This window comes from Pan paniscus, chromosome 13 (assembly GCF_029289425.2).
Source record: "Pan paniscus chromosome 13, NHGRI_mPanPan1-v2.0_pri, whole genome shotgun sequence".
Lineage (NCBI taxonomy): Eukaryota > Metazoa > Chordata > Mammalia > Primates > Hominidae > Pan > Pan paniscus.
The window spans coordinates 36,135,086-36,160,713 of NC_073262.2; the positions used below are offsets into that span (position 1 = coordinate 36,135,086).

General features: G+C 38.6%; 1 protein-coding gene across 1 annotated transcript in view; it reads left to right on the forward strand.

Annotated features, from left to right (window-relative positions):
- The first annotated feature begins 10,408 nt into the window (after nucleotides 1-10,408).
- NXPH2 (neurexophilin 2) overlaps nucleotides 10,409-25,628 on the forward strand; it is a 117,310-nt gene continuing 102,090 nt past the window's right edge. The window contains exon 1 of the mRNA XM_003822824.6: nucleotides 10,409-10,623. Within this exon, the coding sequence (XP_003822872.1) occupies nucleotides 10,573-10,623 (51 nt within the window). The 5' untranslated portion in view covers nucleotides 10,409-10,572. The remainder of the gene's footprint in view (nucleotides 10,624-25,628) is intronic.

Sequence of the window (25,628 nt, forward strand, 5' to 3'; positions counted from 1 at the left end):
ATCTTATATCTAGAAAACCCCATCATATCAGCTTCTTAAACTGATAAGCAACTTCAGCAAAGTCTCAGGATAGAAAATCAATGTGCTAAAATCTCTAGCATTCCTGTACACCAATAACAGGCAAGCAGAGAGCCAAATCATGAATGAACTCCCATTTGCAATTGCTACAAAAAGAATAAAATACCTAAGAATACAGCTAACAAGGGAAGTGAAGCATCTCTTCAAGGAGAACTATAAACTGCTGCTCAAAGAAACCAGAGATGACACAAACGGGAAAACATTCCATACTCACGGATAGACAGAATCAATATCATAAAAAAGAGCACACTGCCCAAAGTAATTTATAGATTTAATGCTATTCCCATTAAACTTCCATTGACGTTTGTCACAGAATTAGAAAAAAAACTATTTTAAAATTCATATGGAACCAAAAAAGAACTTGAATAGCCAAGACAACCCTAAGCAAAAAGAACAAAGCTGGAAGCATCATGCTACCTGACTTCAAACTATACTACAACGCTATGGTAACCAAAACAGCATGGTACTGTTACAAGAAAGACACATAGACCAATGGAACAGAATAGAGAACTCAGAAATAAGACCACACACCTACAACCTCTGATCTTCGGCAAATCTGACAAAAACAAACCATGGGGAGAGGATTCCTTATTTAACAAATGGTGCTGGGAGAACTGGCTAGCCATGTGTAGAAAATTGAAACTGGACTCTCCTTACACCACATACAAAAATTAACCAAGACGGATTAAAGACTTAAATGTAGGCCAGGTATGGTGCCTTACACCTGTAATCCCAGCACTTTGGGAGGCCGAGGCAGGTGAATCACCTGAGGTCAGGAGTTCAAGATCAGCCTGGCCAACATGGTGAAACCTTGTCTCTACTAAAAATACAAAACTTAGCTGGGCATGGTGGCACACACCTGTAATCCCAGCTACTTGGGAGCTACGGCAGGAGAATCGCTTGAACCTGGGAGGTAGAGGTTGCAGTGAGCCAATATTGCCCCACTGCCCTCCAGCTTGGGCAACAGAGTGAGACTCTACCTCAAAAAAAGAAAAAAAGGAATACTTAAATTTAAAACCCAAATCTATAAAAACCCTGTAAGAAAATCTAGGTAATACCATTCAGGAACTAGGTATGGGCAAAAATTTCATGATGAAAATGCCAAAAGCAATTGCAACAAAAGCAAAAATTGATCTAATTAAACTAAAGAGCATCTGCACAGCAAAAGAAACTATTATCAGAGTGAACAGACAACCTACAGAATGAAAGAAAATTTTTACAATCTATTCATCTGTCAAAGGTCTAATATTCAGAGTCTGCAAGGAACTTAAACAAATTTACAAGAAGAAAACAAACATTAAACATTGCCTAGTAAAAAGTGGGCAAAGGACATGAACAGACACTTCTCAAAAGAAGACATACATGCAGCCAACAAACATATATAAAAAACCTCAACATCACTGCTCATTAAAGAAATGTAAATCAAAACCAAAATAAGATACCATCTCACACCAGTCAGGATGGCTTTTATCAAAGTCAAAAAAACAGCAGATGCTGGCAAGGTTGTGGAAAAAAAGGAATGCATTTACACTTTTGGTGGGAGTTTAAATTAGTTCAACCTTTGTGGAAGACAGCATGGTGATTTCTCAAAGACGTAGGGGCAGAAATATCATTTGACCCAGCAATTCCATTACTCTTTATGTGCCCAAAGGATTATAAATTGTTCTGTTATAAAGATGCATGCACACATATGTTCACTGCAGCACTACTCACAATAGCCAAGACATGGAATCAACACAAATGCCCGTCAATGGTAGACTGGATAAAGAAAATGCGGTGCATATACGCCATGGTATACTATTCAGCCATAATAAGGGACAAGATCATATCCTTTGCAAGGGCATGGATGGACCTGGAAGCCATTATCTTCAGCAAACTAATGCAGGAACAGAAAACTAAACTGTGTGTTCCTACTTACAAGTAAGAGCTGAATGATGAGAACACATGGATACATGAAAGGGAACAACACACACTGGGGCCTGCCCAGGCTGGGAGTGGAGGGAGAGCGAGTATCAGGAAGAGTAGCCAATGGATGCTAGGCTTAATATCTAGGTGATGGGTTGATAGGTGCAGCAAACCACCATGGCACAGGTTTACCTATGTAACAAACCTGCACATCCTGCACATGTACCTCTGTACTTAAAATAAAAGTTGAAGAAAAAAATTTAAAACAAAAACGAAAATAAGTGCAAGTAAAATTCCTACTTCCACCTACAAACATAACTTTAAAAAATATTCCACTGCCAAAACAGAATGGTTTAAAATGATAGTTGAATATTTTAATTTATGGTCTTTCTCATTTCAATCAAAATGTTTACATCTATCATTATTCAATAATATACAGAAAACTGAATAAGTTAAATAATTATACAGTCCCAGAATCAGGATATTCAATTTCAAAAATTACAATCTGAAATAGAATACAACCTGAAGTAAGTATGACCTGGCAAAAATAACACCGAATGACTGAATAAGCAATTTAGAATAATTGAGTTAAAGGCATAAGTTGCATTTTAATAACTTTAGAAATTAAGATAGGGCATTTTATTTTCTGGTATATTGTTAAATCTATACGCCTGCATTAAGTTCCTGTTAAGTACAGCCTTATAATCTAGATTTTCACCTAAGTTAATGTTGACATATTGGGCTTTTCTCTTCATTACCTCCCAATGATCAATATTGATCTTATGTCCTTGGCTTTTCCCTTATAGCTATTTGTCCTAAATGGGACAACTGCTCATTTTGCTACAGTAAGTAAGATCCCTCTGCTCTTTGACTGTGTCTCCCATCTCACTTGGCATAGTCTCTCAGTGTCTCACTGTTTCGTGTTTTCTCCTGATATGTTCCTTTCTGCAAATCTGATTAAAGCATAATGTACTCTTCTGGGTAAATTACAAGATGCTTAAAAAAGAAAAACTCCTGGGGAAAGAATATGATTCGGTTAGCATAAATTGGATGAGTTTACCTTATGCTGAATATTGTTTATCTGTTTATTTTCAAGTATTTTGACCAATACTATCAATTGGCATGTACATTCTACCTAGTATTAAGTGCAAAATAACTATAAAGAATCTTTTTAACTTCTTATTTTCCTTTATGTACACATGAAGACACAGGATTATTGATTGAATCTATATAGCTAAGCTCATTTGAAATTAGTAACATTTTTATCCATTCACATTGCTCAGCAAAGTGCAAATTAGATTTAAGCTATTTATAGTCAACCATTTTAAGGAAGGACAAGCAGGAACCTGCCTACCCATTATATTTCACTTATATTACAACTTGTGTGACTTCTGATCAAGTGATCCCCCAATCTCAAAGGCAATGAGTGATGTCTGGAAGTGATATTGTCCAAGAAGGCAGGTCCCAAGTGTGCTTAAACCTATGGCATATATTCAGCCCACACACAAAATTATCTTTAAAAGAGCTATGGCAATTTGCCTGTTCACCTTTTATGAGGCAATGCCACATTTGGCCAGTAGATAGCACCCAAGATATTCCAATAAATATAGTGAAAAAAATCTTAGCATGATTATTACTTTGCCAGGGAAATACCAGACAAGTTCATTTTTGATCAGCTGAGGAAGAAAATAGAAGTCCCCACTGATTAGAAATTGGGATTTTTTTTTTAACCAAATCCTAGTAGCCTCTTAATGTAAACCTGTACTTTATCAGAGTAGGAAAATAAGCTGACTTGTTTCCTAACACAACTTCTGTTTGCATGTGGGAAGGTACCACACATTTGACACAGATTTAAATAACACATGAAAGCAGCACTTGAACAGTAATGCTGAGGTCCGGAGAGACCACGAAGAACACCGTGCTATTGCATTTCACAAAAACAATGAAGAAGACTCAAAAGGCAACACGGTGCAGAACTCATTGATCCTGCTAAAGGGCACAGTGAAAAAGTCACATGCATTTCAGAATGCAATGTTTAAATTACTAAGAACCTGGCTATAAACAAACAAACTAAAATAAATCATAATTACCTAAAGCTGGTGGATAGTGCCTTGGTGTTTTTAAACTTGCTGGTTTAACATAGCTGCTGCTTATGTTTTGACAAGTGGTGACATCCTTGTTGCATAGGGAGCAACTTCATGTTCCTTTGGCGGTAAGAATAGTAAAGAGAGCTGCATATGTGATACTTGAACCATCATCCACATGTTACAACTTCAGTTCATCTACTACAGCAAGTATGGCTCTACATTTAATAAGGTGATGAGTGTTAAGGAACCAGGCAAGTACAGAAATGTGGGATAAGAAGTTAGAAGATGAGAGTCATTCAGTTAGAGACCTAGCAAAGAAAAACTATAGGCACTTGAACGAGGAAAGACCATGTCAAGTGGTGATGAAGGTTCAGGCTCTTACACAAATTAGTTTCTAGGAGTTAGGTTTTTGTTCTCTGCTCTCCAGGGTCTAACATCAAGCCTTCTCCAGCTGCCACACCCAGCCCACTTTAAGGGAATTACACACAAACTCAGAATGGCTGGCCCAGTATCCTGCTCAAGAATTTTAAAATTTGGTTTAAATTGCCTAAAACTACCTTCAGCCACTGAACTTCCTATTCACATAGGCTATTAAATTTCCTCTGTTGTAGTTGCTTGACTTGTTTGAGCTGTGTTTGGGCACTTGCAACCAATAGTGCTTTATTCATTCATGATGAGAAGTTGTGGGGGTTCGAGGGGCAATGGCATTTACTCCAATCTCTTTTCATCCCAGGTCTCTGTCTTCCCCCTCTTAGGAACTCTAAGTATTCTCAAATTGGGAAATTTGCATTTGGTTAACTAAGATATTTTGTAAATGTGTTTCCCCCTCATTGTTCTTTCATAATCATCTTGGTACAGGAAATAGGCACCTCAGAGCTCCGGGCTACCTCACAGAGTAAGCTTACCATAGTCCAAACAGGCACTAATCCTGGGGCCTAATCTTGATCTGCCACAATCTGGCTGTGTGACTTTGGGGATATCACTTTCTCTCTCTGGGCCTCAGTTTCTTCATCTACAAACTGAGGAGGTTAAACAAGATGTTCCAATTCTAACCTTCCATGGTTCCGTTCCCCTGCTTTCACTCCATATATGAAGCAACATTTGAGGCAGGTTAAATAATCCCTTTGTAATGAAAGCTGTCATATTTGATGTACAAGTAGACAAGGTGATTATTCAGTTAAATAATCATGCATCTGTGGACTATGCATGGGAACACACATGGAACGATAATGACAGGTTTATTTCTATCTACCCATGGAAAGATAATGACAGGTTTATCAGTCATTTACCAAATCATTCTGATTTGGTAGAGATGCAATATTGGCACCCAGGAAGAAGCTCTTTGCTGCCTTGTCAGTCTTGAGTGATGTTCTCTTGACCCAGGTGCCCTTTCATCACAGGGCCTGCTGGGATCCTGCCTGCCTCCCTTCCCCTCTAGCCTCTCCTCTTGACTACTGATAGTTGCATCAACTACCAACACACTCCTGTTACCCCCTTCCAGCATCCAAGTGAAGAGATAATGAAGAGGTAGTGTTGCAGCCACCAAAGGTTGGGAGAAAAGCACTTTAACTACGGATCAGTTAATTGTGTTTAAACCTGGAACAAATGATAAATTTATGCAATAAAACTTCATAAATCCTCCAATCGTGCTAAATATGTACAAAGAAAATGTCCAGTTGTTGCCTGAGAAGGTCCTACAGAATCAAGAAAGTAAATAGGTCCTAATGATAGTTGGTTAAAGCCTCAGTGTATTCCAACGATTAGGGCTATAATTCTGTAGAGGATGGAAGAAAGGCAGGAAGGAAGGGAAGGATAGAGGGAGGGTGGAGAAAAGAAACACAAGTTCCTGGTAGAGTAGTAGGGCCCAACCATGGCTGTATGTTGAAATATCCTGGGTGAAAAATATCAATGTTCAAGCCCACCCTCAGTGATGTTTGAAGTTCCGTGTGATTCTATTATGCAATCGGTGTTGAGATTCAATACAATACAGCATCACATTTCATTAAATAAGTGACTCAATCACTAAAGAAAGAGTGGCCACTCAAAGGGATTTTATAACAGTTGTTAAGAATTGTTACCAAAAACCCCACCAGCTTCCTATTGCAGAGGTCTGAGAAGCTGGAAGCCTTCCTGAGAATTTCCCCTATCCTTGGGGTAAATGCTACCATGTTCTGGAATCCTGAGTCTGAGGGCTGCACAGTAGCCTCACGCCATATCATTCCCTTTCCCTCATACCCTTTTAAAATTACTGCCAGATCAATGCTTCAGGCTCCTTATAGTCAAACCTGTTTTCCTGATTATAAGGTAGACCCTGAGGCTTTTAGCATTCATAGATCATTGTCACATTTATTATTAGCTAGAGGTTCATTTGTTGACTACATCAAAACTTTTATAACCGCTGGCCAATTGGAAAATACCTGAGGCAGAGTAATGAACTGGAACAGGCAGTGCACTGAGAATCTCAGGCCTTTGAATCAATTTACGGATCCGCCCAAGCATCTCTAGGTGACTTGATGCAAGTCACAGAACTTTTCAGGCCTGTTTTCTTAACTGTAAAGTGAGAAAGTTGAACACTATCTAATATTCACTTGAAACTCTGAAATGCATACTATTTCCTTCTCCACTTTCTGGTAATGATACTAATGAACAGTACAGGATGAGAAAGTTAAGTACAGAGGGAAAGCACTGGAAAAAACTAATGGTCTGGATGAGCCATAAGTTGACAAATTTGATCTCAAAGCATTGAACATAACCCTAGATATGTTCTTTGCTTTTAAAAGACTACAATTGGATCACGTGGCAGTAAAATTTGGTAGCTCCCACTTTCTACTACGGGTTTGTATGAGAAAAAAAAAAACATTCTTTTTCCCCTCACACTGTGAAGACTACCTTTCAAAATGAGAAAGCACTGATCTGATTCTCTAGTTGTTAAATAGACTGGAAAAGAGAAAAAGCGGTGATAAAAAAAAAAAAAAAAACACTCCTCTACTATGCTAGAAAAGTTTAAAAATATTCAAACCCCAAGTTCAGTTCCTGTTCACAGTTCACTCTTCACTGTTGTCCTTGTACCCACATCTCCCTATTCCTCTATTCCTTTCTTTCCAACTACCATGACCATCTCCTCATTCCACCTCTATATCTTCATGCCTCTTCATGCATGACTTGTCTACTCCAAAAAAGGTTTATGACTCCATGATTTCCTGCAGATTACGTCTAAACTGTTTAGCTTGGCATTCCCAGATCTCTACAGCGCAGCCCATAACCTAACTTTCTTCTCACTTTTCCTCAACATATTTTCTCCAGTCACAGTCTGGGCTGCTTTTTGTTCATCCCTCAATTATGCCCTATAAAAACCCTCCACTCTGCCTTTGCTCATTCTGTTTCTCCCATACAGAATGATCTCCTCCATTTTTTCCCATGTAAACTAATCTTGGCCATTCTTGGAAACCGAGTAAACTCACGTTTCGCCTCTTCCAAGAAGCATTCGTGCTGGCCTACAATGATCTTTCCTTTCTCCAGCTGTACTAAACAGCACTTATATTTTGCTGTATTGTCTGCTGTGTTTTGTTTATTGCATATTTCTCAGACTGCATGCTGCTGGAGGACAATGTCTTAAATACTTCTATTTTTCTGCCTCTCTTCATCCTTTTCTTCTCCCTCTCTCCCTTTCTTCTTTCCATTCTTTCTTTCTCTTTACTGTAGTCTGCACAGCAAAATTTGGGAGGAATCCAGAAAGATCAGTAGTTATTTTATAAATAAACACAGTAATGCCAGACTTAGGTTAGTGGGGCTGTTAGGCTTCTCTTTTACCTGGCCTGATCACTGGGGCACGAAAGTTCGCTAGTGTTTTTTAGCTTTTAACTTGGAATTCAACATCCCTCAGCATGTTTCTTTGTAAGAATACTTAGTGTTACTAGGGCACATGTCTGAGTTTAACTTCCACTTTTAAACTTTATGTAGTTTCTCAAAAGAACAAAAATGATCTAAGAAATATGAACAAATTGAAGGAAAAAAGTGAACTATTCCAGTAATTAAACAACTTTGTTATTTATTTCAATAATGTGTTAAATCATGCCCTCCTCATTTACAAAGCCTGTGATAGCTGAATGGCAAACTACCAAAGTACCAAATGGAGACAGGACCTCACCTTCTGGCTCTATAGATGAGTCAGCTCAGCTCAGGCAGAGACACCAAGTCTAAATGAGGTAGTGCCTCTTGCAAAGCGGTTAGCCTCTCTCCTCTTCCAGCTGTACCTCTTCAGAAAGGGGTTCCTCTGTTTCTGCAAAACCCTTCCTATTATGTCCGTTTTGTTTCGAAAAGGTTGTCTGTAAATAAGATGCAGCCCTATCCAGGGACGCAAAGTTGGGCAAGATCAACCAATAGAGATCCTTCCAGTTTTTGAAATCCTCTTATTTGTGCTTTTGGGACAGAATAATTTACTAGAACTGGTAGAACAGGGCTCTAAGCCTTGGTAAAGAGGGAATTTTTGTAGGGATGAGGAGTGGAATGTGTGAGATATAGATTTGGATATGCAAATAGTGGTTTTGTTTTTGAGTCTGTTGCAAGGCAAAAGGAGAGTCTGAGATCAAGCAGAAATGGGATGCAGCTGGTGCATCCTTTACCATGGAACCCCCAGTCAGGCTTAGCAAGGGTTTAGGGAGGATGCATGCCCCTTGCTTGCCACTCTCCCTCCCTACAGGAAATGGAGTTGTACTGGAAAGATACCCTACCTGCAGGCTCAAGGACAACACACTCTCAAATTCACACTGGGATCCCAGAACACTCTGGAATAACCTCCCTCCCCATCTGCACAATCTTGGCACACCCAGTGAAAGGAATACTAGGATTTTGCCCTAGTCAAAGCAATCCTCCTGCCTTTGAAACCTAGGACCAAGGCTGCTCTGCTTCAACCGCTAAGATTTAACAACCCTCCTTCATTTCTATTTTGGGGTGGGGGTGGTAAGCAGAGGAGAAGGAAACTTTTTTTTTTTTTGTCCAAAAATTACAACTTAATCTGTGCTTTTTGTTGGGTTTATTTTTTAAAGCCTAGAAATCAATTGCAATTCTACTCCCTTGCTTCAACATGGTTTTCTTCTCTAAGAGCTTTGCGTTTCTAGATGTAAGAAGCATTCCCGCCTTGGGTATTCTGTCGGAGCAACTGCCTAAAGTCTCATCCTTGGAGAAGTGAATGTATCTCTCCGGACCTTAGGTTTCCCACCTGTTCAATAAAGGAGTGACGAATGACGCCCAAACTCTGTTCTACCGTAAAAACAGTGCAGGTCTGTGAGCCCCATTGCCTTTGATTTTTCCACTCGAGTGTCCAGCACAAAGATAGTAAAAGGTTAAGGATCTCTCCAATGGTGAGTTGTTAACACGGAGGTCGAGGCTCACAGGCATCAGGTTTGCACCTTCGCCCGGCCTCAAAGATACCCCTCTCCAATATTTCTGAAGTCGGAGGCTGTGGTGGGGTATCCTGCCTTTATTCTGCTTCTCCAAAGCCCGGGCAGAAGGTCTGGGAGCAACTTTGTCTGTCTTCAGGACACCTAGCTGTCTATACCATCCCCAAACCGGAGTAAACCAGACATCACCTAGCTCCGTTTCTCACAGTTCTGCTCCTGGTCCCTCGAGGTCCCCATTACTCCCCAACCCCAGAAATCCTTCCAGCCGCACCAGGCGCACTTTGTACCCCTTACCCGCGGCTCTGCGAGCTTGGCGCTGCCGCAGAGTAGGGCACTCTCCCAGGGCGTCCTGGGCTGCAGCCTCACCTCCCCGCCCCAGCCTTTTCCGTTCGCAGCCCCCACGCCCCGCCCCAGGACTCTGCAATCGCCTTCCCCTCCTAAACTCTCTGGGCGCTCTCCAGGCGGGCGCACTCTTTCTTGCAGCCACCCAGGGAGAACCTTTTCTTCCCCTCATCCCCAATCTCCCCAGCCAAAGCGAGAGCCAGTCAGTGGGCAGGGCGCTTGGCACAGTGGAGCCTCTCGGACCGGCCTTCTGCTGGGCGGGGGTGGGAGGAGGCACCCGGCCTCTCGGGGCTCTGGGGCACCGGCTGGCCAGGCGTGCTCAGCTCGGCCAGGCATCCGTCCGGCGGGATCGGATCTGGAGAGCAGCCTCGCACTGAACCCATCACCCAAGCGCCCGAGCCGCCGCCTCCCTCCCGCAGGCGCCCCCCGCGCTCACCCCGAGCCCGGCCAAGCGGGAGAGTCCAAGGCGCGACTGAAGCCCCCCGCCGCGTGCCGGAGCTCGAGCTGCCCCGCACGCTCTTTGCCGGCCCCCTCCGAGGAGGGGCGCGCGGGGGGCCGGGAGAGGCACCTCCGGTCCGCCCACCCTCCCCCTTCCCTGCCCGCCCACCCGGCCAGAGCTGCGCTGCAGGCGCAGCGCTCGGATTCCGGGAGGGAAGCGCCGCGCTGTGTCCCTGGCGTCCTCAATCCTGCCCCGCGAAGTGGAGATGCGCGAGAGGCAGGCGAGGGCGCGCAGCTCGTGAAAAGCCGCGCCAGCCGGCACCATGCGCCTGCGGCCGCTGCCCCTCGTGGTGGTCCCTGGCTTGCTGCAGCTGGTGAGTGCCCGGCCCGCGCGCCGCCCCACACGCCGGGGACGCGTTTCGGCGGGAAAACCGCGCAGGCGGCTGACTTGGAGCCCAGCCTGGGCCTGCTTGGGAAGTGGGGTTGGGGGCGCGCGGAGGTCAAGGAGTTTTGGGTTGCCTTAGAGGTCGAAAGGGAAGAATTGAAGAACGGAATAGACGGGATCTACAGGCGACTGAGGGGCTTAGCACGGGTTGGGACTTGAGCGCTGGGGTAAAGTAGGCAGAAGGTGGCCGGGAAGTAGGTCCGGGAGAAGGAAGCGGTTTATTGATAAGCGGTCAAGGAGAGGATGGAAAGTAAATTGATAGGATGAGAAGGGGCAGAAAGACCTTCCTCCAGTTCACAGTTTGAGAGGCTTGGTGGTGTTTATTTTTCACGTGGTGTTTTGCCCAGATGCACACAGACACTTCTCCCAAAGCATAGCATAGTGCATGCATCCTCGTTCTCAGAGCCAGGTAGTGGCGCCTTGCTGGGGGAAAACTTAGGCAAAATACGGATTTGGGGGACAGCTTGGATTTCTCTTCGTTTTCCGTCTGGCGCTAGGGACTGGGATGGGGCTTTCTGCCAGCTGGGGACACAAGATATAACTTTCATGCCCAGCTCCGCGCAGGAGCCCCCTCTCGGGCATCTCGAAGCTGTCTTTTCAGGGAGACCTCTCCCGCCTGGTCTGGGTGGCTCGGAGGCACTGAGGAATAAGAAACGTATTAAAATGTGGTTTGGGGTTCGCGTTGTCACTCTCTTCTCTCTTCCCGCGAGGCGCCACGCTCTCCTCCTCCTGATATACGCCTATGTTCTATATGCATGTCTAATTATAGTTAAGGGAAAACCAAAGTAAGACCTTCAAGAATAAACTTTTAAAGTAAAATTACAGAAGGGGAGTGCTTTGGCTGGGTCAGCATCTGTGATGGATTTCTTCTGGTCACTTAGCTCTTTCCTTGTTAGGGTGCTATTAAGAGGGCTTTCTCCTGATGCCATAGTTTCTTTGGTCCTCATACTTAAGACTTTGCCCAAGCACTTAGAAGATGACAGTCTCTTCTCTCTCTCTCGCTCTCTCTCTCGTTCTCTTTGTCTCTTTCTTTTCCTATTAGGGGGAAAATCAAGTAACTTTGAAAGTTTATGATATGTATGATATTGTTAAGGCAGAGGCACTTTGCAAGTTCTGAGGGTGGAAGGAACTCTAAAAGGTGGAGAGACCTCTGAGATGCCCGTGGTCCATGCTTGTTACGGTGGAGATTAGCTTCACCTGCACAGCGTTAACTCAGAAACTCTTCAATGGCATCAAGAAGAAAATGCAATGATATGCCCAAATATCCTTGAATGAGCCATCACATACTGGCTATCTACAATACTCCATGTTAAAATACATTTTACATCTTAGGCATTACGAATCCAAAATATATGCCACATTAATCTTTAGTATCCCTTGCTTTAAAATTTTTTAGTCTGGATTCTAATAAAAGGTGATCTAACAAAGCAGCATTTGTATGGTGTGTGTAAGGAAAAGCCTGGGGAAATCAGGTGTTTATGTGGGGTCTTCAGAATATCTTCACGAATCTTAGTTCATTAATTTTGCATTTAATAAATATGAACTGTGTATCTGCTCCGTAAGCAGTGTGATAGGCTCTTAAAGATGAGAAAATATATTTGGGCACGTGTCGGGGAAAAGTTCTCCTCCCAGCTACTATATTGGAAATGTTAGATATTTTTTTTTCCACACCACCATAGTCAGTAAGGAATAGGAAATACATCTTGAAGGGATTATATGCTCTCCTTAAGAGCTAGATTCTAATATTACAGCATGGACTGATTGATTTGCTTTTAAAAAAGCTTATGTCAAATTCTAATCCATTTTGGGATTGTGCTTGGGTTGTAATGTTTTTCTCCTGGAGCACTTTATCATGGTAAGTGAGGTAGGGAGCTGCAGCCCTGTTGATAAGCACACATTCCTTACGCTGCCATCCCTTCGGACAATAAAAGGCTGTTTACATTCTCCACATTCTTAGAGCTGTTGCCAGCCTTATAACACAAGGGGGTTAGAATGTGAAAGGAAAACAGAGTGGCTGAGCATATCTAAATTGAAATATTCCCCAATCCCAGCATATGCCCCACTCCAGTAGGTGTCAAAAAGGACAGATCATGATTTGCTCATTTGGATGGCTCATAGTTTTGTTCTACCTTTTTCAGCTGATATTGGACTTCTTTGTTAAATCCTAACAGCAAGGGGATAAAATGTTTTCTAGATATGAAACTAGTCTTTTACTTTTCTAGGAACCATATGTACTAAAAAAATCTGCCCTTTGCTGACATAAGGCTTTTTTTGTTTTGTTTTGTTTTAATTTTTTGGTGAGGGAGGAGTGAAGTTACCTTATTGTCGAAATTGGATTTTACTTTTCCATCTGCGCTGCCAGCCTGAAGAACATACTTTTAAAAAATATTAAATATTTTAAAAGAATAATAGATTCATTTGGGCATATTGAACATTTAGTGATATGAAAATTACCTGTTTGTTTCTGAAAGCAGTCACAGGGAATTGAGCCCAAATAAGTCACTAGCTATGGTTATATATAACATATATAATATACACGTATATATAATACAGTCACAATAACTATAATTTTTTTACCTGTTTATGTGATATTTAAAACTTCTAAGAAAACAGTAAGCGGAATTGATAAATACTGCAGGTAGCCTAGGAAGAATGTATGTCTTACCTGTCCTTGCCCAATTTTCCTGGCCTGTGTATAGTGCTTTTAACAGACAGGTTGCTATAGCTAATTAATGGGATTGCTATTTGCAAGATTTAAATATCCATCTTGAACATATTCCTTTTTAAAAAATTCTTATTCAGCAACATACTCTTATAAAGAATATTAAGAGCATGTTATATCTTTTCTGCCACTAATGAAGAAAAAAATTAGCATTTGAAATGAATATTATATCAAAATGAGTGTTGCTTCATCATGATACAAGGTAAAGACTTCACCAGATGTCAACTGTTTACAGATTTGATGATGATTTGTAACTGGTAATAAGTGTGATTTTTTGCCTTTAGGTAAAAAGAAGATTATAAAAAGAATAAATTTTAATTTAAATGAATGATTAGCTAATGTTTAAGATAAAATTTAGGGCTGATTTAAAAAATCAGTTTCTTACACATTTTAACTTGTTTTACTGTGATACAATGCTGAGTTTACAAAATAAAATATTAGTTAAAAGCAATGTAAGTTGGCAAATTTTTAGAATCCTATAAAATCAGATCCTTGTGATGAAAGATGGTAACATTTTAGGTTCATCTTTTTAGTATCACATAATTTATTAAGGGTACTTACATTAAAACTAATAATTTTAATATTTGTTTAGTCTGATGATTCTATTTATTTCTTCTTCTCTACTTACAAGAATTGATAACTCTTTACTATCTTCCATTCAGAAATGACAACTTTCCTCATACAGCCTTGATCAATAAACATCAACATAGTATTTTCCAGTGCCGGATGAATAGTCCTCTGTTGGCTATATGACAATGTGGAGGAAAAAAAAAAAACACCACTATATCATTGTTATGACTTAGAGTTGACTGTGCATTAAAATGAACTCCTCATTATAAGCATCATTATTTTACACACTTTAAAAAATGAAAATTAAGATTAGACAATTAAATCCTTGGTTGCAGTCACCCACCTCCCAGTACAAGTTGTATTCCCTTGGTTTATTCTGGTATTATGTTATCTGGTCCAGTTTTAAATGCCTTCCATACAGAAAACTGACTGCTTGGGAAATTATTTTATTGTTTAGTTTCCGAATGGAAAAGAAAAGCTTTCTTAATCTTTGTTCTGTATTTTTTTGTAATTTTTTCTTTTTTATGGTTTTTGATTAATAATTGTAATGCTAAATAAGGCAGAAAGCTTTTTTGAAAAATATTTTAGAGGTTTACATTGTCAGCTTAAAATGTGTAGTTCTTGCCAATCAAATGTATTAAGAAATGTTGGTTTATATAAGATGCTGCCCACCTTTTATCTATTAAAGAGCTAATCAATACACCTTGAATGATTTAGTCGTTTAGTGGTAGCAATCAAAGATGAATATAAATGTGTCACAGGTTTGTGATTTTGTAAAAGCTCTAGACTGTCTCTTACCGTTTACATATTCTGTGGACTCTTTTACCTGAAGCTTTACTGGGAAAGATTTGAAAAAAGAATTATAGCTGCACACTCAAGTGCTTACAGTTAAGGCTGTGTCAGCGTTTCTGTAACGAATCTCATTTCTATCTTAGCCATAAGCATTATTGCTGGTTAGAAGCTGGCATTTAATATCTTGATTTGGAAGTAAATTATTTCAAAACGGCTTTAAAAAATTGGTCCAAATGATTTTGAGTGCTCCCCATATGAGGTTACTCTCTAGGTATCCTTATAGTATGCAGGATGGTGATTTAACAAACTAATTTCTATATTATTGACTTTGTAACTAAATTAGCAGGCACAATCCTATGGTTTTGACTTCCACAATGGTTATAATTTAAGTTGGGATATGTTTAAATGATTTTAGATAACCTTTTCCCAGTTAACATATATATTGTACTGCCGTAAGATTTTCTAACACTATTTCGTCATAAGTATTTTTAATTATGCCAAAATCAGGTGCCCTTTTATAAGTCTTTATTTACTAATGCATTTTTTATTAGCTGTGATTTGATTAATGGTATTGATGACAACTCTATTCTTTATTTCAAAATCCTGCTAAATAAAAAAGGAATCTAAAGCAATTTACAGTATAAGTTGTGGTATAGATTTTCATATTAAAGAAAGAATTTTAAGATGTGATTGACTGAAAACTTCTATTTTATGTTATTTTTTAACTTATGAAAATCTAGATTAAAACTCTCAAACAAGTGTTTGGTTCATTATGCTGTAAGATTGGTAATAAGGAATTATCTTTCCTTATAGAATTACCATTAAAAATGAAATTTCCATTATTTAAGCCCAAATGCTGTAGGAAATATTTTTCTTTTTCCTAGTCAGATCATTCACAAAGATCAAATAGTTGTATCTAAAATTGCCATTCTTGTGCTCACTTCAGTAGCACGTATACTAAATTGCCATTCTAGTTAACTTTTCCTTTCTTAAATGGTAAGAGAAATGAGACATTTTGTAAACTATAATGATAATAACGCTGACTTAGATTTCCATGCACTTACATAATTTTAAGTTTCTTTCACACAATTATCACATTCTATTCTCCCAGTAAGACTAGAAGATAGAGAAGGATATTTTAAATGTTTCCATTCATGTTTTGGAAAGAACAATGAATTTCATGTCAAAAGACTTGGAGTCTATTTCTGAATCAGTCGAACATTCAACAAATATTTGTTCATTATCTGTTTTGATCCAGACTTTACACTGAGACTACAGCAAGCAGTGAGAACATAGCAGTCAACAAAATAGAGTTGGTCCAAGGGTGTGAGTGTGTGTGTATGTGTGCACATGTGCACCTGTGAGTGTGTATTTGTCTTGGGCAGTTCGTTTAACAGCCTGAGAACTTTCATCTATAAAATGAAGTCATTAATGACAAAGTAGATAAAAATTTGTTTTTAACATCTCTCCTTTTTTAATATATTGTAACAGGGGTTCTGAATTTTTCTTCATATGATTTACATCTTTAGTTACTGTATATATATGTTACATATAAATGTAATTGTTTTAAATATAAATTTCACATGTATTTTATGCTGTTAACCACATCACAAGTGATGTATATACTTAGAAGTAGATTTAAAACACTACAAGATGGATTACTAGATCTGTGCTTATGGAAAAGGAAAATTTAGTAAAACCAGGCAGAGAATTGATGAGCACTTATTTAACATATAATCAGCAAAATCAATAAAAAGTTAAATTAAAATGGTGCATTCAGAGATTTTCTTCCCCCATACCATTTTAAATTGTAAACTAACATCTAGTCATTGCATCAATTTAAATAAATGGAAAATTGACTCTCAGTTAAATTCTAATTATTAAGATAAACAACATTACAGATTAATACTGTTCTTCATCCAGAAAACTAGCAAGTGACTTTTGTGTGCCTGAATAGAATACAGTCTATTTAAATCAGAAATACTTTTAACTAACTGCAATGGTTTCAGGAGTTCACATGTAAATGTTACAAAATTTTAAAAATAAAACAAACAAAAAAACTGGCATGTGAGACCTACCAAAGATGGAGAAAATTGCCAATGGTCCTAACCTTAGGAGAAAATCCAAGTGAAACAGAAAGACTAACTAGTCCTGGGATTCAATCCAACTGTAAACACGTAAATGTCTCTACAAATGAAACTTGACTTTGAGATATTGCTGCTTTTTTGCCACATAAAGTGATTATAAGGTCATTAAAAACAAAATTTACATAAATTGTGTAAGTCTTTTCATGCAAGAATATGCAAGATTATGATTTTCAAGCTTTATCATATATAATGATAATTTTTAAATCTTATCAATTTAACTTATATAGCAGGTATATTTATTCACCCAAAACAGTAATTTAAGAAATAATGTATATTATTCAAAGGGAAAGAACACATATGTAATATGGCTGTTAAAAACACATGTGATTTCTATTCCCAAATTCCATTCCTCATTTGTGTGTGTAGACAACTACTGAAAGTGGTTGATTAGTATGAAAATCTGTATGATCTTTTCAATGGATAATGCATACAATAAATGACTAGGGACCATAAAGCATCATTTAACATTTTGTAGTAATGATAACAGGAATATGTATTAATGAAGTTTTGCACTTGGATAGTTCAAACAGGAGACGATTGGGATTGGCTTGAGGAATATGGCTATGGAAATGGAAAAAAAGATGAAGTTTTCAAAAGCGTGTGTTCCGTAGTCTCGAATTTACCTGTTGCTCCTGTGTTGCTGACTCTCCAGCTTGTATCTCAGTTCCTACCCTGTTGCTCAGGCTCCAAGTCGGTGTCTCCATAATTTACTGTTCTGTTTTACTTGGATGTTTTACTGTTAACTCACACTCAACATGTGCAAGGCCACACACATCTGTGCTGAACAAGTGCCTTCCAACATTCATGGATTTGGATCTTGAAGTCACCACCATCCCATTTTTAATGTTTGGAGCCTTTGTGCTAAGACAAGTGACAGGATGTAAAGCACTACATGGTTTGCAAAATTCTTTCATGGTTAATCTGTGCATCAGCTCTGAAAAGTAAGTAGAATGATAGTTATTGCATCCATTTTACAGGTGAAGCAACAAAAGCACACCACAGGTTTCAGAGACAGACTGTAGACTGCACAGATTGTAAACTTGAATCATCCACTTTGATGATGAGTGCTGTCTTTCTAGGTACTCATCACTGACACCCAGAGTGATGGACTTGAGGGACATTTCTAGGAAACATCCCACTCTGCTCAGTGACCACTGAGCTAGAAACCTTAATTCATTCATCTTAGCTTTGCCATAAAGTCAAACAAGTTGAATAGAACAAATGAATTCTTGGGGCATTTCTTTAATCTGGAGTTCTATTTAGAATTTAACCTCATGGGCCGGGTGCGGTGGCTCACCCCTGTAGTCCCAGCACTTTGAGAGGTCGAGGTGGGGAGATCACCTGAGGTCGGGAGTTCGAGACCAGCTTGACCAACATGGAGAAACCCCGTCTCTACTAAAAAATACAAAATTAGCCAGGCGTGGTGGCGCATGCCTGTAATCCCAGCTACCTGGGAGGCTGAGGCAGGAGAATTGCTTGAATCCAAGAGGCAGAGGTTGCGTTGAGCCAAGATCGTGCCATTGCACTCCAGCTTGGGCAATAAGAGTGCAACTCTGTCTCTAAATAAACAAATAAATAAATAATAGAATTTAACCTCATGGAGGCCAGTTGCCAAGGGTCTCAGCTTTAATGCCGTTTTCATGTTAAGTTAGTAGCCAAGTAATGTGGCTCCAGTTAGGATCAGCAGAGGTTTTGAGAGTTCCTCTAACTTTTCAGGATCTCACCTATACCACTCCAGATGGAAAAGATAAAAAGGAGAGAGAAAGTGTGGGTTCACGGGCTGCTAAACCCTGGTTTTCTAGTGGACAGGTAGGAATATGAGGACAAGCAGGTAGGTGAGGGAACCTGTCTAGTAGGTGCCCAGACTTGTGTAGAATTTGAGAGCATTAATATATAATTTTACTTTACTAGTAGCACATGGCTTTTGCTCTCTTTTTCTTTCTTTTAATGAAAATATGTATTTTATTATAAAAGTAATATTGTAGTGGATGTTATTGGTTCTCCACCCAGATTTCTTTTGGGGAGGCACTTTGCCAGAATGCACTCAGAGCCACAGGTGCCATTCACTTCCTCTGGAAAGCTCTTGACTAATGACTGACAGATGTCAGAGTATGAAAGCCCAGCTCCCTTGCCCCGACTCTGGACAGCTCCCAGATATAACTGAGGTGAAACAGATAATCTGGGTCTTCCCTGCAGGAGCAGGCTGAAGCTACCCTCTGCAAGACTTTGCCTGAGATCACGCACTTCCATGACTTTTTTCCCATTCTTTCACCAGCTGCCCTGCTCCCTTAGCAGGCTTCCCCAGAAGTGCTTCTGTTTTAAATCAATAGCCCTCAAATACTTGCTTCAGCCTGTCCTTCTGGGGAACTCCATCTAAGATTTCTGTTTAATTTTTTTTTTTTAGTACTACTCAGAATTTCTTTAAGTAGCCATCCTCACCCCTGCCTGCTTTCTGCCACCTCATACCTTATACTCAGGGCATTATTAATAGTTTAACGTATGTCTTTCCAGGTTTTGTGGATATGTATGCTTTTATAATAATTATATCATGCACAGTACCATGTTCTGTAACAAGCTTTTTTAATGCAATAGCATATTTTGGCTTCTTTGATAGAGCAACTTATATTTTTAAAGATTCACAGTATTTCATGGCATTGATATGCCATAATATATTTAATCTTTCTAATTAATATTTAAATTGTTTTGAATTATTTAATATAGTTGTAAGTATACCTGTAACACAAATTCCTAGAATTGAAAATGTTGGTTCAATTGAGAATGTATATATTGAATTTTGATAATTATAAATGTTTTCTGAAATGATTGTACCAATATAAGGTATTACATTGTATGTGCATGCCTGTATCACGCTACCTGAATACTGGTATTTAAAAAAATTTTTTTGACAATCTATTAAAGGAAAGTACTTCATTGTTTTTAACATGTATTGTATACTGTATTGCTTATCAGGTATATAAAGCATGTTTTCACATTTAATAACCATTTGTATTTCTTATTTTGTGAATTGCCTTTTTAAGTAATTTCCTGTGTTTCAGTTTTTTACAGCCTTTAAATTTTATAGTTTCTTTTTAATATTGCTCATACACAATTGTTCTTTATTATTCCTGAATATTTTGTACATTATTAGGTTGTTAAGGATATCTTTTATATGGCTGACATTTTAAAATTCATTTTTGCTGGAATGTAAGGAAAACTATTTATTTTTGTATGTTTATGTTTGTATCTGTTCTATTTCTGAACTCGATTATTAGTTGTAATATTTTTTATTTGATTCCCCTGGATTTTATGTCTAGACAATCATATCATCTGCAAATAATCTTATATTTGACTCTTTTTATTGAACATTATGTCTCATATTAAAATTTATTCTCCTAGAGAACTGTATAGAACCTTCAAAATATTATTGAATAATTCTGAAATTAAGCATGTTCTCATGTTTCCATCTTTAACATAAACTTTACTAAGTATGAAGTTTATTATTTGTTAGTTTTTATTTTTATTTTATGTATGTGTTTTTAGCATTTTATTTAGGTACACTGGCTATATTCATAAATGAAATATAACTAAAGTGAAACATGCCAGATTTTTGTATAAAGATTATGGTAGGATTAGAATTAAAAAGACTTCTATATTTTCCCCCTCACTTCTGGAAAGAGTTAAAATATTTGAGAATTGCTTTTTCTTTGGCAGTTTGTTGGGAATCATTCTAATCCATTTGGGCCTTTTTGTTTTGGGAAAAGAAGTCTTTTATAAACTTTTTATTTCCTTTATGACTACTTACCACTCAGGTTTTTTCCTCAACCAACCCTTATTGAATCCCTTTTATTAACTTTAAAATTATGCATGTTTCTGTATCCTTAAATTTGTTTCGCATAAAATTATATATACTATAACCTTAATTTTTAAAAACTTACTGCACACTGTGAATTTGCGCCCTGTTTTGCCCTCGAGTTTGTATTATATTAATTGTTTTGTAAGAATGGTAGCTAGGGGAGTGCCTTCATTTTCTTTCTATGTTTAACAGCATAAATAGAAGACTTGAGGGGCAAATTTCATAGATAAGTTACTAAGAGGTCCAAAATGAATGGAGCCTCAGGGTAAGGGGTGAGCATCCAAAATCCCACGAGCTTTGTGCTCAAGGGAGCCTCCTGGTAGCTGCCTTGGTGCCAGTTTCGTGCCTAAATCCTGCTGCACTAAGCTGGGTGGTGGGAATTGGGTGCACATGGGGAAAAAACTTCAGTGTCCTGCCCACGTGTGGTTCTCCTTTGCCTTTGTTTGGTTACAGCCTGCTCAGCATGCTTGGCTTTTCCATTATTTTGATTTACTCTTCTTTGTGTCTTCTGGGGATTCTGATTTTATGGACTCTTTTGGCATCCTTTTCTCTTTCTAGCACTCTTATGCATTTATTCTTGTTTTTGCATTTCTAGTTCTTTTCACTGGGATTTTTGGAGGGAGGCAAGTGCATGCATTCTTTCAGCTTCCTTCATTGCAACTGGAAATCTTGTAGTCATTTTTGGCTCATCTTTCCTCATCCCCTATAATAACCATTCAGTCACACAAACCTATGAAATTTCCTTCCAAGTCCCATTGTAAACTCTCTTCCTCTCCATCCCCAGCCATGTCATCACTATCACAGCCTCCTCACTGGTGTATCTTATTCCAACATGAGCCTTTTTAATTCATCCCACATATCACAGAATCATCTTTCTTAAATTCTCCTTTGATTTACTATACCACTACACTATTAAGAGTGAGATTGCGATTCTCTTTTTCTGAACACAGTGAGTCTAAATTCTTATTCCTGGCTTTCCCAGACTTAAATCTCTCCTCCAATATTTGTCACATACTCTTAACTGCAGCAGGGCCTGTATGTTCAATGCTCCATGAATATTTCAGAGTAGAGGGAAAAGCGTAGGTTTTGATGTCAGGCTGACTTGGATTCTGGTACTTCCTCTGGCATCTTGGACAAGCTAATAAATCTACTAAATCTGTTTCTTTCCTTATAAAATAATGGTAGTTATTAGCTATCTCGGAGGGCTTTGCTGATTACTTACAAAAAATGTAAAATACCTGGCCCATAACATTAGCTTAACAAATGTCAGTTTCCTTTCCATCTGTATTAACTTAGGGTCTTTGTGCACAAGCAACAGAAACTGATTCTGACTAACTTAAGCAGAGAAGAAATTATTAAAATGGGGCAGCTCACAGAAAGGGTATGAACCAGGCATGTCTAGAACAGAATCCAGGGTTTGTGTGTCAGGAAATTGTCAATTAGCCAAGATAATGAATAAATGCCAACCATTTTTTCCCTGTCTCTACAATCCTTGCTTCACTTCATTTAAGATGCTATGTTCTGGTTGAGAAAGCCTGGTTGGCTTGGGTCATACGCCTTAGCTTGAGAAGGGCAGGGCACTTTGATGAACAGTTCTGCATATCCTAGGGAATCCACAATAGATGTTCCCCTTAGAAAACTTGTGGTTAGCACTCTCACTAAAGAAGGAGCTCTATTAGAGAAAGAGACCCAAACAACTACAGAGAAGACCCATTCCAGCTGTTCATATTAATCCACATGATCTCCACTCATAAATAGTCATAGATAACCAGAGATCACCAGACACTTAAGATAAATCATCAGGAAAAAAAGGGCAAAGAGAAAACAGAACAACTTACCTTGGAGGCAAGCAATAATACAAATAACTAATTATAATTTTTAAAATGCCCAATTAGTATTCTCAGAGAGTCAAAGAGATATTGTATCCTGAAAATAAGAACAGGTTGCTATGAAGAAAGATCAACTGGGGAACAATAAATAATTATTATAAACGAAATTTATAACTGACGAAATAAAAAGTTAAGGAGAAGGCTGAAAATAATAGAGATAATAAAGAACATACTGGTGAACTACAAGGTATAGCCATGGAAATCTCCCATGGAAGAGAACAAAAAACCAAAATGGAAAATATGAGAGAAGTGTGAAGAGACACAGAGGATAAATCCAGAAAATCCAGTGAAGAGCTCCAGAAAAAGAGGACAGAGGCAATGAGAGGAAGGACATGGTCAAAGACACAGTGTTGAATAGCCCGACTTAAAAATAACAAATTGGTGAAATTTCCACACTCAAATGAAAAATCAGAAAATTCTAAAAGCTTTCAGAAAAACAAGATAGATTACTTAGGAAAAAAACGTTTTATCTTATTAACAACAAAATAATATCTTTACAGTTTGTAGAGTAGGAGATATTGAATCAATAGTCAAATTATCAATCAAATATGAAGGACAGAAGAGGAAAAAATTAGAGAAGGTAAAAGTGATTAGGTGCAGCAAACCACCATGGCACATGTATACCTGTGTAACAAACCTGCATGTTCTGCACATGTATCTCAGAACTTAAAATAAAAAAAATGGTATTTGGGGCATGCAAGGGTCTCAGGGGAGCTACTGCTCTCTCCATTTGGGGAAATCCTCAAAGAGGTGCTGCAAAGCAAGAGAAAGAGAGAGCAAAGGGATGATGAGGCACACAGTTGCACTCCAGTCTGAGTGTGACTCAGTCTCTGGTCCTGGGAAAGCATGGGGTTCCATTTCCTTCTGTAGTCAGGCCACACTGTGACTCTATAGGGGGTTCTACTGAAGTTATATCAGCTTCATAAGTGCTGTTTATTAGTTTGCTGTTTTTGAAATGGATTTATATTCAAAGCATGAAAGATTTAGATATTGCTTAAGAACAGAGTATAATATAATAAATATTGATGAACTAAAATAAAAATTTAGAGGTGAAGGTAATACAAGAGGTAAAAGTGGGCAAGCATGCCAGGTTCCTTATCTTACATAGTAAGAAGTTAATAGAAGCCATCTAATATTAATAAATTAAGAAATAGATGCAAAGTCTTAAAAGTTACCAAATACTGGAAGAATTAAAAGTGACACAATCAACAAAAATCCAGTATGCATCTTTGTTTACTTTGTGCTTTCATTTCTTCTACAATTTAAATAAATTAGAAAATAAATTTAAAATTAGCATGTGGAAAAAGCATTTTGACCTTAATGTATATTTTGTGTTTTGTATTTGACCTCAAAATATGCTTCTTTTTTCATAGTGCTTTTGATAAATGTTTATTACTCCGTAAATTTCAAAATGAAGGTGGTCTTTTCAGCAGGGAGAGCTGTCCAGCAGTGGTAAAGTCATGCTCCTGTGGCCATGAGTTGACTTCTGGAAGTGGGAAAGCAGAGGCCATCTGCTGGATCATGCTGTAGGGCAGGGTGTACCAACCTCAGAACTGTTGTCATTTTGAGCCAAATAGTTTCTCGTTGTTGGGAGCCATCCTGTGCATTGTAGGATGCTTAATAACACATCTGGCTCCTACCCAGATGCGAGTAGCACCTTCTCCCACTTGTACAACCAAGAAAAGTCTCCAGACATTGACAAATGTCCCCTGGGGAGCAAAAACAGCCCAGTTGAGACCTGGAGTGGGTGAGAAACCTGCCATAGGTGATTTCTGGCTATGCGAGAAGCTGAACCAAGTGACTGCTTCAGCCTCTCTCAACTAAATGCTTTGTCTTTGAACTGTTAGGAAGCGGGGTCAGCATTTTGCTTAGATCTAGTTTCTTTCTTAACATTTTAGTTCTTCTAATTCAGGCAAATTTCCTTTGGTTCTATTCAGTTCAACCAATATCTTTGAGTGCCAACTCTGTCAGGCACTGTGCCCAGTGCACACATCTCTATTGGACAAATTTTCCTTTTTGAGGGTAATAAATGATGAATGTTCCCCCTGATATTCCTTGCCTGGACAAGATTTCCTTTCCTACTAGACACTGTCACACATTTCGTTTTGTGTCAGGTTCAGATATTATCAGTTGTTAGGGCTGGCTCTGAAAGTTTTAGTAAAGCCTTCTAATTTCCATATTTTAAAATGAAGTAATGAGAGAAAAATTACCTTGTAGAAGACAGCAAATAAAATTGAAATTGGCAATCACAAATATTGGTTGGTTAATAAAAACGTGAACTACATCACACTTGACATGTAAATTTGTTACAATTAAAATATAATAGGATTACACTCTTCAAAGAGTTTATCACAAACCCAGGTTATATTTTTGGTATGAAAACAAATGCAGTGATTGTGGGCGTAAAATTTGATTCAGTGTTTTTGAGATAAAAAACAGCTTACAGCTATTACATTCCACTCTTAGGAGCTAGGTTGCATTCCCTTTTTATTGAAAAATTGGAGATTTTCAAGTTTACTGAAATGTAAACTGTGAGTTACTCTATTTTTATAAATGGCATGAATCAGTTTATTCTATATTGGAATGCATTTTTAGTTAAGTTTTTTCTTTAAGGTAATTCTTAGTTTTTAAAAAATGTATCTGTGAAGGTACCCTATGAGAGTTGCATGTTAACCTCCAGAGATAAACGTGGTAATAGAAACGTAAACAGAATCCCTGGTGGTGTTACAATTTGAAATATATTTTCACAAAATTTTAACTGTGCATAAATATTGACCTTACTTATTGTGATCAGGTCTGAGAACCACAGTGGAACACAGCTGGGCTGCTGCTCAATCCCTTTATATATATGGAGAATGAACCTGCACATAGGCTTCTGTACCCTTCACAGTGAGTGTGTTGGAGCACCCTGCACAGGCCAGCACATTCCTGTGCCTGTCTTTATACATAAACACATGCAGG